The sequence below is a fragment of the Nilaparvata lugens genome, chromosome 7, assembly GCF_014356525.2.
Source record: "Nilaparvata lugens isolate BPH chromosome 7, ASM1435652v1, whole genome shotgun sequence".
Taxonomy (NCBI): Eukaryota; Metazoa; Arthropoda; class Insecta; order Hemiptera; family Delphacidae; genus Nilaparvata; species Nilaparvata lugens.
In genome coordinates, this window is record NC_052510.1 from 42,125,598 (window position 1) to 42,143,088 (window position 17,491).

General features: G+C 39.8%; 1 protein-coding gene across 3 annotated transcripts in view; it reads right to left on the minus strand.

Annotated features, from left to right (window-relative positions):
* LOC111056676 overlaps positions 1-17,491 on the minus strand; it is a 55,162-nt gene that overhangs the window by 26,882 nt on the left and 10,789 nt on the right. For all 3 annotated transcript variants that reach the window (XM_022344065.2, XM_039432809.1, XM_039432810.1), the window contains exon 5: positions 2,881-2,950. In XM_022344065.2, the coding sequence (XP_022199757.1) occupies positions 2,881-2,950 (70 nt within the window). The remainder of the gene's footprint in view (positions 1-2,880; positions 2,951-17,491) is intronic.

Consider the following 17,491-nt stretch of genomic DNA (forward strand, 5'->3'; position numbering starts at 1 on the left):
AGAGTGCATTCTTTAAGGATTGAAGATGTTCAACCGGCAAGATGTTCTATTCTACTGATTCTATGTAATATACAGTAGGCTACACAGACAAGATATCAAGGATTTTGAGAGAAATAATATTATATTCTAATAATGTTTTACTCTAGTAATGTTTTCACGTTTTTCTTATTTTATGATCGATTTATCAAATTCATCACTTGAGTAATTGAATTACAAAAGAGCCAGGGAAAGCATGTTAATTTTCAATAAGAGAGCAACAGGTATTCAATGTGCAGGCTCTTACAATATCGAACATTCTGAAAGATCCAGCCGTCCAAAAGTATTGAATTTCTAAAAAAATTGTAGATAAATATTTTATAAATCGTAGGGAATGTCGATAGGACATGAAAGTTATGTTTTTTTCGGGAAAAACATTCACAAAGTTGCTCAATTTAACATTGAAAAGATAGGAAGTATAGAATTTTAGAGCACCACTGACGTGACACCGACCAGCTGGTTTGGATTTGTTACTGCGCATCTTTATGTGGCTACTACCTTGTATTCTAGGTACATTGTATATTATGTACTAGCCGTCAGGCTCGCTTCGCTCGCCATATCCGTCTAGCCAGGGGGCTCCGCCCGATCGGCTCCGACTGGTTCGTCCGAAAATGAGATCAGCGGGCTCGCATCGCTCGCCTAAATGAATCGAACACAATTTTTTAAAATGATTGGGGAAGTACTAACAGGCACAGCCCAAAACTGTTTCTTTCCTGAATTTTGATTTATACTCTATAAATAGACCAGAAAGTAGGTTATGTTCCATACACTAGAATTCAGGTTCAATTTCCTTTTCAAACATTTGAAAACAAAAAAATATAATTTAGATTATTTACAAACCAAATTGAATAACAAAATAACACTCACTAATTACTTGAAATTGTCAAAGAAAAATTATCAACTTTGAAAATAATGATATACTCCAGCTTTAGGAGGATTATCATGTCATGTCAACAAATCAGATTATGTTGATCAAATCGATTAAATTGTCTAGCTAGATAAAATTTCTTGCTGATTGATTAGCCTATGATTACAAAGCTGGAAATAATATCGACTCTCTCCCAAACAGGCACACGCATCTTCTGTTATCGAGAGACGACGAAATTAATTATCATCTGTTCTCCAAGGATGAATTATCCTTTATGTCGTTCAGCGAGTTTTCCAAAAAATGAGACCTATTGCAATCGAATATATCATGAACCTACAATGTTCCAAATTTCGTAAAAGTCGTTAGAGCCGTTTTCGAGATCCGTAAAACATAAATAACCAGATATGAAAATAGCCAGATAGAAAAATGACCAGATATTTATATAAATACAGAATTGCTCGCTTGATATAATATGGGATAGTTTCAATCAAAGACCTTTGATGCATAATATAGGCTACATCTTTAAGGTTTTTGGTTTCAATATTTTGTTTTGCAGTCATGGTATTATTATGCTCTATCACTATCAATATTCTTACATTTGAAAGAACTAATTTTTAATAGTTGATTAAAAATAATCAAATAAGCTGAATAATGCTGAAGAAATTATAATATTTTTGATTGTGAAAAAAATTAATTTTCATCAGATGAAAAGATTATCACCGAAGTGGATAAATTACATCATATGGAACACAAATTCAAACGTGAACTGAGTTTGTTAGCATTTAAAACAGCAGGTGACATCAGATACTTGTGGATGAGAATACTGCGTGAGTTCTACTGTTCACAGAACTACTAGTGTAAGTAACAGACAAATATACTGATACTGAACCGGGAATCCAGCTTTAGTGGTGATTTTTTTTTCAACCACAAAATAATTATTCGTTAATTTCCATAGGTATCGATAGCTTGCGAGTCCTTAGGAAACATACAAACATACACTAGGCCTAATACTCATTCATATACAGGTTCAGACCCAATATTGATTGAGTTCATTGGAGGTTGCGGTGCATGTACGGACGGCTTCGACCAATTGACAAGTAAACATGAAGCAAGTGACTGGTGCCAATACCTACTATTACTTAAGTAATAGTAGGTATTGCTGGTGCACCACTACTTGCTCCCACCGAACGCATATGGAACTGGTTTAGAGTTTTTGGCGTGCACTTTTGAAATTAATCGTATACAGAGTCCATTTTTTAAAATATTCATCTCAATTATTATTTATTCATACTTTGAAGAAATTTATATATTCTAATTTATAATACAAGCTTGTCCAAGCCAATATTATTTTTATCTAGGTTGCAACAGACATTAGCAAAAATGTAATGTTGACTACATCAGGTGAATAGCATTTTTTTAGACCTATGTTGAATTTTCACAACAAATCTGGAATATTGATTAGTTTGTTCTTATAAAAGCCCTAATTTTTTTCCCGATCAAGTTTTTTTTAATTTAAATGGCTCGTGCTGTTAACAATGAAATCAATTTCGAAGAGTAGGGAGAAATAGAAGTCGATAACCATGATAATTATGTAAACGTGAACGTTTTGGAGACAACATAACTGGCCTAACAGCAGACGACCAATGCTCTAACCACGGAATAAGGAAACCATGAGTGTTTAAGCCGGAATAAGGAAGCCATAAGTGTTTAAGCCGGAATAAGGGAACCATTATAAGTGTTCTTTACTCCGTGCTCTAACTCTCGACCAATAGGACGGCTTTGATCCTGGTTACCAGTTTGTGTTGCATACTTTTCGAGCGGTTCATGTGATCATATACCACTCCACTCTGATCCAAGATGGCGACCGGTTACTGAACTGTCAGAAGCTCCCACCGAACGCATCCCACTGTCATTGGTCGAAGTCGTGCATGCACTGCAACCTCCCATAAACGCACATATTGTCTAATTAATCTTACCTCTCTTCTGATATCAATTTGTTACGTAATTGCGCAAGAGTAGCAGGTGTTTGCAATTCATTTAGGAGTGCTACAACAATGAGAAATACACTGTGATGAGAATTAATTGCTATTGGTAATTCGCTATTGATCCAATCTAAACATTTTTCAAAGGCAAAATTATCTCTCTTCATTCAATAATTGAATTGTTCAGTCCAGAACTGTGTGGTTATGAACTGACTGAATTTGATAATATTATATTAGATATATATAGAGTGGTAGAATGATCGAGTGATAATTATAGTCTTGTACAATCTATAGCAATTGAAACAGCGAAAATAGATTCAAACACCATCATTTAGAACTAACACAAATCATTCCAGCAATGGGACAGTGAATAACAATTTTTCTTTCTCCCATAAACTTGATTTTCAGATGATAGCAGAGTACTGAAAGTATACATACAAATGAATGTATGGGAATGACTGATGTCTTCCAACGCTATGACACGTGATATACTCTTATCTTGCACTCCATAGGACAATCTGAATTCATTCTATGGAATTATATAGATTAAGCTATCTTCTTGACTAGTTGTTTCAAGTTCTGCTTTCAATATCTGTTATTTTATATTGATAACTTTTCAAAAAAGAGTACTATGATGTTATTCCATAATCGTAGATTAAGCTATATACTTTTATTGTAAAATGAGTGCATAAAATTGGATCTACTCCAGAATGAAAACGTTTGAGAGTAGCTTATGTTTGTAGGTAGAATAGAGTAATTAAAAATTTCGAATTCGATCGGAAGAACACATTGATGGATTGACAACCGGAAGTATTTTTTTTTCTTTTTGAATAAATATTGATAAGCCGATAGTTGAGGTGAATAAGATCATGGTCTCCATTCTCTTGTATAATTATTTATTCTTCGATCAATTTCGAGAATGGATTTCCATTGGACCACCATCAAAAGCGAGCATTAGTCTTCAGAAGAAGAATCTGCTGTGGCGCACTCACACAACTTCCCTTGCCGTTATGAAAATTTTTCAATTAAATTTAGGTTGAAAATTGGAAAAAGAATCATATTGGATATCAAAAATCAATAATCATTATCTTTTCATATGAATAAGCTTATGAATAATCCTCCTGACTGGAATATTGTAGGTATATTTTTGATGTTACTCTTTGCACATTGAAAATGGCGACTTATCCTGTAGATGAGATAACAGAATGATAAAGTTCAAGATAACTTTGAAATATCTCAACAATGGTTATTCACACAAATTTCTCAATTATTTACACTGAACATTATCTGTGTGAAAAGCAAAAAAAAAATACTACAATTTTACACAAACAACAAACATTTGATGAACTATTGGACATTTTCACCCCTAATTGATCAGTTTTCACGGCGCATCTAAGCAGTGCGAGAGCACGGCGCGACCAAGCAGTTCTACTCCAATAGGATCGAGCCGAGAACATGCGACAGCATGTACCCGGTGTTTGGGGATATATGTATATTGCATACCCTTCTCATCATCACCCTCCCCCTTCCTTCCCATTTCTTTCACCCCTTCCCTCAGTAGGAACAGTGTGTAGGAACTAGTGAGGGAATTGATTTTAGAGCTAGTTTTGAAGACGCTCGGTAATCTCATCAAAAGATCTCGTAGTTCAACGAGCGAGACAGGCACTGAGCTACTACTCAACTATGCCGCGCACCCTTACCCCCTCACACTCGGCTGCCGAGGGAGGCTTGCCGAGTAGCAGAGAAGAACAGTCTAGGACAGACAGTCGGTTGAGAACTATTGAAGAAGGCAGCACACAGCCAGAGAGTGAGTACAGCTCGTGACCAGAGTCTACTCCTACTCCTTTGAATACTTCGAATTGCGCCTTCTATTTACTGGAGATAATAGGAGACACTGGAAGCTCCAAGAAACAACACTCGCAGGAAGGCAAGTATTGTACGACCACTTCTGCAACCTCTAGCAGCCAGCTTGCCTGATTCGACCAGTAGCGACAAGTTGGTTTTGGGCTAAAACCTGACTGGACCCAGAAACTTCACGAAGAGGACCAGGAAAAGCAAGAGGACCTCAAGTAAGGCTTAAGAAGGCCTTTCTCGACCCCGAGAGACCGATCCTGGCCGCAGGAGATAGCCGGTTCCCAAGGTGGAGGACCCGGTGACCAGCCGTGACGCCCGGTTCCAGGGCTATACTACCTTGCTACTTCCATTGGAAATAGCAAGAGGACCTCGAGTAATGCTTGTGAAGGCCTTTCTCGACCCCAAGACACCGATCCTGGCCACAGGAGACAGCCGGTTCCCCTGGTGAGGGACCCGGTGACCAGCCGTGACGCCCGGCTCCTGGGCTCTTCTACCTTGCTACTTCCATCGGGAATAGCAAGAGGACCTCGAGTAAAGCTTGAAAAGCCCTTTCCCGACCCCGAGACATCGATCCTGGTCTCAGGAGAAACCGGTGACCAAGCTGTTGGACTCGGCGACCGCAAGTGACGCCCGGTTCCAGGGCTCTTCTACCTTGCAACTTCCATCGGGAATAGCAAGAGGACATCCAGTGACGATTGGGAACGCTTTTCCCGTCCCGGAGACCATACTCATGGAAGACACCAGATTGTGTATATAATAATCCAGATACATCTTATGACACCTTATCAACTCTGAGACAACATATACAAAATAATATCAAGCAGCATCGGCGGCAAAAGAAGTACAAACCCATCAAACCATGGATCACAAGAGGTATAGTAGCAGCAATAAGAACCAGAAATCTACTCAACAAAAGAAGAAAGGAAGACCCAAACAACATTAACTCAACCAACTTCTATCGTCGATATAGGAATACACTCACAGCTTCAATTCATGGAAAAAAGGACCAATACTAAAGAGAGAAACTGTATGAAGCTGGAAAGGATAATAAAAAAATTTGGAAAGTGATCAAAGATGCTATTGACTCTAAATCAAAAACAAAAATGAAATTGAGTGCTATTAAAGAAGATGATAGGATTTTGAATCTAAAGGAAAATCCAGGAACTGTGCTCAACCACATGAATAACTTTTTCACAAATGTAGGTGAAGAAATGGTGGAGACAATAATAGATTTCTTGAGAAAACCACTAGACCAAATCATATCCCAATATAAACCTGTCACAAGAACTCTACACTCCATCTACTTTCACCCAGTAACTGAAGATGACCTTCTTGAAGCTATTAGTAGTTTGCGAAATGACAGTGCTCCAGGACTTGATAGAATCAATAATAGAACATTGAAGTCGATAAAAAATGAAATTGTAAAACCATTAATCCACATAAATATTTAATTTAAGTCTGTCAAAGAGAATTTTTCCAAAAGCTATGAAAGAGACATGTGTTAGACCATTACATAAAGGAGGCGATGAAACAAATACCACCAATTACAGGCCTATTTCACTTATAAGCAATATTTCTAAGATTTTGGAAAAACTGATAAAGAAACGTCTCGTGAATTTCATGGGAATGAAAAAAAATTACTATCTAGGAATCAATTTGTCTTTCATGAGGGGAGGAGTACAGAAGATGCGGTATTAGAATTATCAAATTTTGTCACAGATAAGCTGGAAAATAACAAAAAATGTGCAGCAGTGTTCCTGGACCTAGCTAAAGCTTTTGACCCTGTTAATAACAGTTTGCTGCTGGAGAAATTAGAAGCCATGGGAATTAGAGAAGTTCCTCTAGAATGGTTTAGATCATTCCTCTGTAACCGGCGTCAGAAAGTCAAGGTTGGAGAACATCTCAGTTCAGAGCAAACGATGAAGTTTGGGATTCCCCAAGGAACAGTTTTTGGGCCAATTCTGTATTTGGCATATGCAAATGAGCTATGTTCAATTGAGATAAGAGGAAGAGTAATAGCTTTTGCTGATGATACGTGTATGCTATTTGAAGGAAACACCTGGGAGGAAGTTTTTAATCTGGCACAGGAAGAAGTGATGAAAGTCGATAAATGGTTGAGAGAAAATTTGCTCACAGTAAATACAACAAAAACGAAATTTTTAGCCTTTTCTCTGACAGAACGGACGAGACCACCGGATTCCTCAATAATCCTGCATCACTGTGGAAGCACCAACAACCCGTGTGATTGCCCTTCAATTCAACAAGTCAATGAAATAATATATCTAGGAACAATAGTGGACAACAAATTCAAATGGGACAAGCACATTAATCTATCAATTACCCGGATCAGGAAGCTTCTCTACAAATTCTATCAACTCCGTAAAATCCTCAACTATTGGACATTAAAAACTGTTTATTTTTCTTTAGTGCAATAAATTTCAAGATACGTCATAATTATCTGGGAAGCTACGAATTTTATACATGTTGAACCTCTCTATAAACTTCAAAAACGAATACTAAAAATAATAGGCTTCAAGGACAATCAATTCCTCACGAACATTCTTTTCAAGGACAGTAAAGTACTGAGTGTAAGACAACTCTACATCCAGGCTATCATCACGCGAATGAGGAGAAACAACGAACACATGAGACTGGCAGATCATAACCATCAAGCAAGGCAGAGAAACACGAATTTGATAGTACCAAGGATGAACACTACATTTGGGCAAAGAAACTACATATATTTGTGACCAAAAATTCACAATTCAATACCAAGTTACATTAGGGAAGAATTCAATAGACACAGGTTCAAGAAAAGTTTATTTTCCTGGTTGTTTGATATTGGAGTGGAAAATTGTGAAAATTTAGTTAGACTGTAAATATTGGAACTATTCATTCTTCATTTTTCTCTTTACTGTTTTTTATTTTCTAAAAATTAGCTCTCTTATTATTATCCTTAATAGAACATCAATATTCATCTACCAATTTCATAATTTTGTTTGTATTATAAATTTTTACTAATTTTATAATAAAAAACTTTAATCCCAAATCAGTGAATGAAGTTTGTAAATAGTAATTATAACACGCAATAAGCAACTAATAACTTATACCCCAACACATATATTTATAGTGGGGTGTATATTTATTCATTGAAATTATCATTTATTCATTGTTGAAACACTGCCAATTTACGTAGTTACATTACAAAACTATATTATCAATATTCTTATGTTGCATTCAATCTTCATTGTAATTAATAAGTTTTCATAATATGTGAAATTTGTTGCATAATTAGCTGCTACACTGTAATTGATTGTGAATTCGTGTATAAACCAGAATATATTGTACCTGTAACTTACTTGAATAAATAATTCTAATTCTAGAAGAAAACTTCTTGAAAGATTTCCATCTACAAAACTTGTATAATTTTATCGATACTTTCTTGAAGTGAAATACTAGGATCAATAATTCTAACTAATATATAGGATTTATTCAATAATGCAAATATTCATTCATAAAAATAGAATAGATTACTACATTTTCCAAGTAATAAAATCATAAACTTGACTTTTGAGCCATCAGCTGAAAATATTCGTGTACTAATAATTAATCATCAACTGTCGTATAACTTAACAGAAGTGAATTTATATGATTATAATGTAGCAGTATATATAATTTCATAATGATTTTATAAATCCAATGTTCAATAATAAATACACTAACCAGATTTTTTAATGACGAAGAGCTGATTAATAAAAACCAATTTTCTGTTCCCACTCCTATCACTCCCCGCCCAACCCTGTTACGCAGTGCGAATGCACGACCCCTCTTTTCTAAAAGAGGGAATCACTTCAACAAGGTGCTCAAGGCCCTGTTCCAACCCCCGACTCGAACGAGGGTGGTTGACGGACACCACACTAAGCCTCCCGTCCCCTGCTACGGCCCACCCCAGACGCCGACTGAGTCTTGTCGGCCCAGAGCGACACTGGGAATTCTGGTAGAAGAAGGTGTGGGCAAAAATTCACTCAGAGACTAATACAAGAAATAGATGGAAATCACTGAGATATTGCAATTATTCAAATGCTAATCAACTAATTATTTTTATTAAACGAAAATCCAAATTAAATTCTGTAATTCACCCAAAGACTTCTGCTACTGCAAATATTGACATCAACGTAAACAGCTAGATGGAAATTCGATGAGCATAACTATTAAAATATTATTTGACAGCCCGGTAATCGAACCCAGTACCTCCCAATTGCCGGCCAGGAATGCTTACCCTTACTCCAAACTGACAATCTCTGGATAGCAGCGCTCATTTTATACGAAACCATAGGGTTCAGCCAGTCTACAGATGGAAATTACTGAGATATTGCAATTATTCAAATGCTAATGAATTATTATTATTGAACGAGAATCACCCTACGGGTGGCCCTGCTCTCGCACTGCCTTACTTCGCCATGCTTGCGCACTGCTATGGCCGGGCTTCCGCCCTGCGGGTGGCCGTGCTCTCGCACTGCCTTACTTCGCCGTGCTTGCGCACTGCTATGGCCGGGCTTCCGCCCTGCGGGTGGCCGTGCTCTCGCACTGCCTTACTTCGCCGTGCTTGCGCACTGCTATGGCCGGGATTCCGCCCTGCGGGTGGCTGTGCTCTCGCACTGCCTTACTTCGACGTGCTCGCGCACTGCTATGGCTGGGCTTCCGCCCTTCGGGTGGCCGTGCTCTCGCACTGCCTCACTTCGCCGTGCTTGCACACTGCTTGGCCGGACTTCCACCCTGCGGGTGGCTGTGCTCTCGCACTGCCTTACTTCCAGCATCAGGCAGCTGGGACGAATCCCCTACACGACCAGGAACTCGTCGTGGCCTCAACAATAGTCAGCTGGGATACAGCTCCAACAAACTCAGGAGCTCGTCTAGGAAGTAGACCCAAATTGAAGACCCCGTTCTCAAGGAGAAACGTGCTACACAACAGTGTAAGTAACACTTCACAGAAGGCAGAAGTTGATAGAGGTGGATTGGAGTCCAAGAAAATCAACAAGTGTCGGAGTGATGGATACCCACAGTTAATTCAGTGTATCAGCAGCTTAAGGTCACGATAAGAGATGAGAGATGACAATATGATGTGGAATACTGAATTTATATAGTTGACAAGAAGCGACCAGTTAAGATGTTGCTCGTTGCATCTCGATTTTATATCACAAGTACATTTGGTTGAAATAATATTAATTAATTTCGAACTGATACTGATTACAAACTTTTTACTATATCACAGTAATAAAATCGGACCTATGAATCTCAACTCCACATTCCACTTCTCACTGTTCATTTCAATAATGAAATCAATCACATGATTTACTTATCCAAAGTAACCATCCATTTGCTATAAATGACAGTGTGTTTATTATAACAGATAACATCTGCTAATTAATTCACAATCAGTGAACATTTATTGCTCAATCTCTCTTTCTCACTTCAAGATTTGTTTCATCCCGAAAAAAATCACAATTTAATTTTTCAAAGTAATTGTATATTCGACACAATAGCAGTTGAATGAATGACACTAAGTGAATATTGATTTTTCGAAAAATAATCACAACAATTATTAGCATAAATGTTAATGATTGAATGAATTGATACATGAATTGAATGAATTGATGGTAGGCTGAGTAAAATTAGATTCACTCTCGAGACGTGATCTAATTCCAAAATTAACAATAGCATGATCAATCTTAGACTGATTCTATGACAGCAGAATATTTGGAAAAATTGGAATTCTCATGAATTCAATTTTATGAATTTTTATTGAAAAGGAGAAATTGATTCTCTTCCACAGACTAGAAGCTTGGCGATAGCAGTTAGCCAGTCGAGATAATTTTTATCTTATCTTCACAACACAGCACAAGTAACTTTTCGATCCAACATGCTAGGTACTTCCAATTGAAATAATAATTATTTTATCCCAATTTAAAGTAAGTCCTCAAACTTCATTTTCAAGTGGAATATTAGAAAACTTAAATCATAATCTGAAGATAATAACCCCCGATTGTAGTACATCTCGACTCACAATCAAAAGCAATTTATTCATTCCACATGAATAATTAATTGCAATGTAATTCACTTTTATCCCACAGTATAATATCAGCTGTTAATTAACTGTATCGTAATACTTTACAACGGATTTACGACCAGCTTCTTTTAATGATTTCAATTATTATAACCATCTCCTCATGGTTAAAATATTATTCAGATCATACTGATCTATAATATTTTTTAATATTCTCTATATCCACTCATTTCGCCATCAACTATGTATGGCAAATAAAGAACAAGCTACTGCAAATTTCGTTTGTTAACCCGTGCTTGGTAATATCATAGTTCTTATAAATTCCAAAGTTGAATAATTGTGATTTCCTCCAGATTAAAAGAAACTAATTGATTTGTCAACAATAATATTTTTCCGTCTAATTCAGCCAATGCTTCATGACTGATTATATTAATTAAACTATAATGGTTGAGTTGTCATTTAGTTTAAGTAGAACTCTATTTTATTAGAAAAATTGAACGGAATATGCTGTTTCCTTCTCATCCTTTCAAACTTTCAATTTATCAATCAGAAATAGCTCTACAGCTGTGAACTTTTAAGCTATCCACCCTTCTCGCCTCTTACCTCCTTATTGGCGGTGACAGCTCTCTGGTGTCCCATCCTCCAGATAGGCAGCGAAACCTCTATGAGCGCGATCGGCCTCCTGCTGTTCATCCCCTCGAATTCCGTCCACCTTACCACAACTTCTCCATCTCAATCCTCTTCCTCATCCTCGGGAAGTTGTGGCTGGAGCTTGATGCCTTCGTGCACAGTAAACCTCTTACCGACACTCAACATTTTCTCGACGTCATAGAGGCTAGAAAATTCCGGCGCTAACTTCACGGCAAGCTGATTAGCACCCGAGGACAGGTGACACTCCTTCCTGTGGACCAGCTGACCAGAGTTGACCTTCATTGTCCTCTTTTTCCAATTATAATACCGGTTGGCATTATAATTCTCGATTCCAATATCTGAGAATACGTTGAATGTAGTTTCCAACACAGGCAGTCTCCTGGACTGCACTGCTTGACGATTATCTCCAGCTTCTTGCTGAAAATTATCCTCCTTCTTCCGCCTCCGGTACAGCTTTCCCGGACAGTTGAACCTCCAGTGCCCAGCTCATTTACAGTGCCAGCAAATGAACTTTCTACGGGCTGGAGAAATTTTCTAAGAAATAAATTCCTTTTTCCCAGTCTTCCACACAACTCCTACGTGTTTCTGGACTTGAGGAAATTTCTTCTTCTCCTTCTTCTTCAAAGGATTAATTACAGGCGGCTCCCTTGACCTCCACATGTCAGGCTGGGTCTTAATAGTAGCCAGCCTCGAGTTAACGGCTCCCTTCCCCACTTTTGGAGTGGAAATATTGTCTCCAATGTGAGCTTTGACGAGATGAGGATCCCATCCTACTGACCGGGAATCGGGATCTATTTTCACCTGGTGCTCACGAAGAAACTCCATACCAAGCAGAATATCTGGAGAAAGCCTTTCCATTATGGCGAGTGTTGTTGGTAAATTCCAGGTTGATTATAACACAACCAATTAGACGAGTGGCTGTTCCATCAGCCATAGCAGCGCTGCAATGCACAGGCTCTCGTATCACTGTTTCTAAACTATTAAAAGCTTTAGAGCTTATATGGTTAGACTCTGCTCCGGTGTCGAGGAGAGCCCTATACTGTCTGTCTCCTATTTCCACTGTAGTGGAGAGACGGCTGTCATCCTGGAGTTCCGGCTCCAACTGGATATATAGCCTCGTTTTAACTACAGCTGTTATATCAGAAGTCCTTTTCTGCTCTTTCTCACAGGAACAATATTTGGTCGTGGCTTCCCGCACTTTAAGCAGAGTGAAACCTCTGGACACTCTGATCTCCAGTGTCCCACCTTCTTGCACGGCCAACACGAGGGGCCTTCTGGAGGTTGTTCACTCCGACGCTGTGTAGTAGTCGTCTCCTTTTGAGGCTTGGTCTGCTTCCTCACCTCCTCCTGCTTCACAGCTCGTTGTCTCTGTTGAGCACTCTTCTCCTTGAACTTAATTCGTTCATATTGTCTCGCTAAGTGTAGCAAGTCGTCGATGGTGTACACTTCAGCCTCCCTAATGTAGAGCTTGTAGCGTGGTAAAAGATTTTTGTACAATCTCTGTACCTGGCTCCTCTCTGAGAAACCACCTTTTCTTCTCATCAGCATCAGCAGCTCCTCGACATAGTCATCTATCAGCTCGCCTTCTCTCTGCTGCTTGTCGAGAATTTTATTCTCAGGATCCTCCTCATGAGTAGGTGGATAGTAACGAGACCGAAAGTCTCTCAGGGAATCGTCCCAGTGTCTCCACTGTTCTCTCGTATTCCTCATCCATGAGGAGCATCTCCCCGCTAGCATTCCAGGTAATGCTGGAAATAACTGTCTGCCAGACAAGCCATATGCTAACTCCTCGAGCTGCTCCATGAAGCTTGGAGTATATCCACTCCCATCATATGGGAGCCGCCATCCTCGAACCTTGTCACACACGGCACCCGGGTCCATACAGGATGTAGCAGGCACCGCTGCTCTGGTAGGTGACCTCAATACATGCCAAGGCATGTTATTATGCCTCTCCGGTATTTCCGGCCTCATCAGCCCAGGCTCCACGTGGTATAGCGTCTCCGCAGTAGCCTCTTCCCTAACTGGTGCTGGCCTCCGCGCTCCTCGACAAAGCACCCATTCCCCATTATCCAAAACGGGGAGCATTTCAACAATTCGCTGTCGTTGCTCCAGTAGAGCCCTCCTCAGGCTCGTACTTGTGCCGTCTGTCAGCACTGAGTCAAGTAGTAGATCAATCAAGCCCTGATCGTGCACTCTGTACACCCAGCGGCTCCTGGAGACGCCATCAAACTCTGGAGACGTCTCCTTGGGTATTCTTTCCAGTCTGGAAGATGCAGTGGCCTCCGTGACTGGTGGCCACGGTGCTGCAGCTCCTTCCTCTTCCTGACATGTGCCAGCTCCACCACCGTTCCTGTTTAGACCGGCGGTCTCCACCATTGTCCTCAGGTGGTTTTCGACAAGAACTCTCCTGAGCTCTGCCATGGTTCTGGTTGTAGGTAGCCCTGCTGCGGCCGAGAATTCCACTGCTCCATCCTTGTGAAGCCTGTAGATTCAGGCAACTCTTGGATCACTGCTGTCGTCTCCTGTATCCTCCTTGTCCTCTCCACTGCGATTACACTTCTCTTCAGCACTCATCGCTGTTCTTCTCTTTCTACTTTCAGTCCCACGTCTGTATGTCAATCTTCTGAGTAGATTTTTGCCCACACCTTCTTCTATCAAAATTCCCAGTGTCTCTCTAGGCCGGCTAGACTCAGTCGGCGTCTGGGGTGGGCCACAGCAAGGGACGGGAGGCTTGGTGTGGTGCCCGTCAACCACCCTCGTTCGAGTCGGGGGGTTGGAACAGGGCCTTGAGCACCTTGTTGAAGTGATTCGCTCTTCTGGGAAAGAGGGGCCGTGCTTTCGCACTGCCCAACAGGGTTGGGCGTGGAGTGATAGGAGTAGGAACAATCTGGTGACTTCCGTGAGTATGGTCTCCGGGACAGGAAAAGCGTTACCAATCATCACTGGATGTCCCGATGGGAATAGCAAGGTAGAAGAGCCCTGGATCCGGGCGTCGCGGCTGGTCACCGAGTCGCTCAACTCGGGTACCGGGTGTTTCTGGCTATCGGGATCGGTGCCTCGGGGTCGAGAAAGGCCTTCCCAAGCCTCGAGGTCCGCTCGCTATTCCCGATGGAATCAGCAAGATGGAAGAGCCCTGGAACCAGGTGTCACTGGTCACCGAGTCCAACAGCTCGGTCACCGGCTGTCTCCTGAAATCAGGATCAATGTCTCGGGGTCGAGAAAGGCCTTCTCAAGCCTTACCCGAGGTCCTCTTGCTATTCCCGATGAAAGTAGCAAGGTAGAAGAGCCCTGGAACCGGGAGTCACGGCTGGTCACAGGGTCCCTCACTTCGGGAACCGGCCATCTCCTGCGGCCAGGATCGGTTTCTCGGGGTCAAGAGAGGCTTTCACAAGCCTTCCTCGAGGTCCTTGTGCTATTCCCGATGAAATTAGCAAGATAGAAGAGCCCTGGAACCGGGCGTCACGGCTGGTCACCGGGTCCTCCACCTTGGGAACCGGCTATCTCGTGGTCCTAAGGCTTTCCAAGCATTACTCGAGGTCCTCTTGCTCTTCCTGGTCCTCTTCGTGATGTTCCTGGGTCCAGTCAGGTCTTAGCCCAGAATCCAACTTGTCGCCACTGGTCGAATCAGGCAAGCTGGCTGCTAGAAGTTGCAGAAGTGGTTGTACAACACTCGCCTTCCTGCAAGTGTTGTATCTTGTAGCTTTCAGCGTCTCCTATTAACTCCAGTTGATAGAAGGCGCAATGCGAAGGAGTCGAAGGAGTAGGAGTAGACTCTGGTTACGAGCTGTACTCACTCTCTGGCTGCATGCTGCCTCCTTCAATAGTCTGTTCTCGACCGACTGACGGGGTAGACTGTTATTCACTGCTACTCGGCGACAAACCACTCTCTGTCTCAGACAGCACCGTATCGCGCATGCGTTAGCAACGGGTTTTTCCCGTTCCATTCAGTCAGTTCTTTGAATGTAACGTTCTTTGTGATGATGGTTACCGAGCACTGTAACTGGAGCCAATCATAACTCTATTTGATGAAGATATTACTATCCAATGATGATTTATCATTAAATTCAATATGATAATCAATATATTATCATTTTATTAAATAAAAGAAAGAGTACTTTCGGAACATAAAATTAATAGAATATAACAGTTGTTATTTAACTGATGTTAAAAAACACTATAACTAAGTCAGCATATTGTCATTTCAAAACAAAAACCGAACCCTCAACCTCCCCTTTTACATTTAAAACATCAATAAACAAAACTATTTGAAAAACCTCTAATCCCTTCCAGCAAATTGCAATTTCAAAGCAAAATCCTAACCTATCTTTCCACCTTTGAAATATCAAAAAGCATAATTCTACCTGGACCCTAGCCCTTTCTAGCATATTGCAATTTTAAAGCAAAAACCTAACCTAACCTTATGGAACATTATTAAATATAATAAAAAAAAAACCTAACCACTAACCCTTTACCCCTTCACAATTAATAATTTAGATTTCAAAGCAAAATCCTAACCCCCTAACCTATCTTTTCACATTTGAAACATCAAAAAACATAACTCTAACTGCACCCTAGCTCCTTCTAGCATATTGCAATTTTAAAGCAAAAACCTAACCTATCCTAATAACACATTATAAAAATATAACCTAACTGAAACCCCAACCTCTAACCCTTTCACATTTAATACTTTGGATTTATTCGTCATCTTTAGAACAAAACATAAACATGTGGTTCAAAGCAAAATCCCTACCCCCTAACCTATCCTTTTACCTTTGAAACATCGAAAAACATAACTCTACCTAGACCCTAGCCCCTTCTAGCATAATTATTGCAATTTTAAAGCAAGGATAGCAACACCATTGCAAATCGTACACTACCATTATAACGTGAACCTCACTATAGATACTCAAAGAATACTTTTGAATAACTATGTTATAACTGTGACTGTTGCTGGCCGTTACTCTGTTTCTGAGACAAAGAGAAGCTCCCTCGGTAGCCGAGTGTGAGGGGGTAAGGGTGCGTGGCATTGTTGAGCAGTAGCTCAGTGCCTCTCTCGCTCGTTGAACAATGAGATCTTAGCAGCTTCTCTTTGTCTCAGAAACAGAGTAACGGCCAGCAACAGTCACAGTTATAACATAGTTATTCAAAAGTATTCTTTGAGTATCTATAGTGAGGTCCACGTTATAATGGTAGTGTACGATATGCAATGGTGTTGCTATCCTTGTCTATCGTTCAACAAATGTGAAAGAGTTAGGTGTTAGTTTTTATTCAGGTTATATTTAATAATGTTTTATTAACATAGGTTAGGTTTTTGCTTTAAAATTGCAATATGCTAGAAGGTGCTAGGGTCTAGGTAGAGTTATGTTTTTCGATGTTTCAAAGGTAAAAGGATAGGTTAGGGGGTTAGGATTTTGCTTTGAACCACATGTTTGTGAACATGTTCATGAAATGAACCACATGTTTGTGAACATGTTCATGAAATGAACCACATGTTCATGTTTTGTTCTAGAGATGACGAATAAATCTAAAGTGAAAGGGTTAGAGGTTAGGTTATATTTAATAATGTGTTATTAGGATAGGTTAGGTTTTTGCTTTGAAATTGCAATATGCTAGAAGGGGCTAGGGTGCAGTTGGAGTTATGTTTTTTGATGTTTCAAATGTGAAAGGATAGGTTAGGGGGTTGGGATTTTGCTTTGAAATCTAAATTATTAAATGTGAAGGGGTTAGGGGTTAGTGGTTAGGTTTTTTGGATTATATTTAATAATGTTCCATAAGGTTAGATTAGGTTTTTGCTTTAAAATTGCAATATGCTAGAAAGGGCTAGGATCCAGGTAGAATTATGCTTTTTGATATTTCAAAGGTGGAAAGATAGGTTAGGATTTTGCTTTGAAATTGCAATATGCTGGAAGGGATTAGAGGGGTTTCAAATAGTTATGTTTATTGATGTTTTAAATGTAAAAGGGGAGGTTGAGAGTTCGGTTTTTGTTTTGAAATTACAATATGCTGACTTAGTTATAGTGTTTTTTAACATCAGTT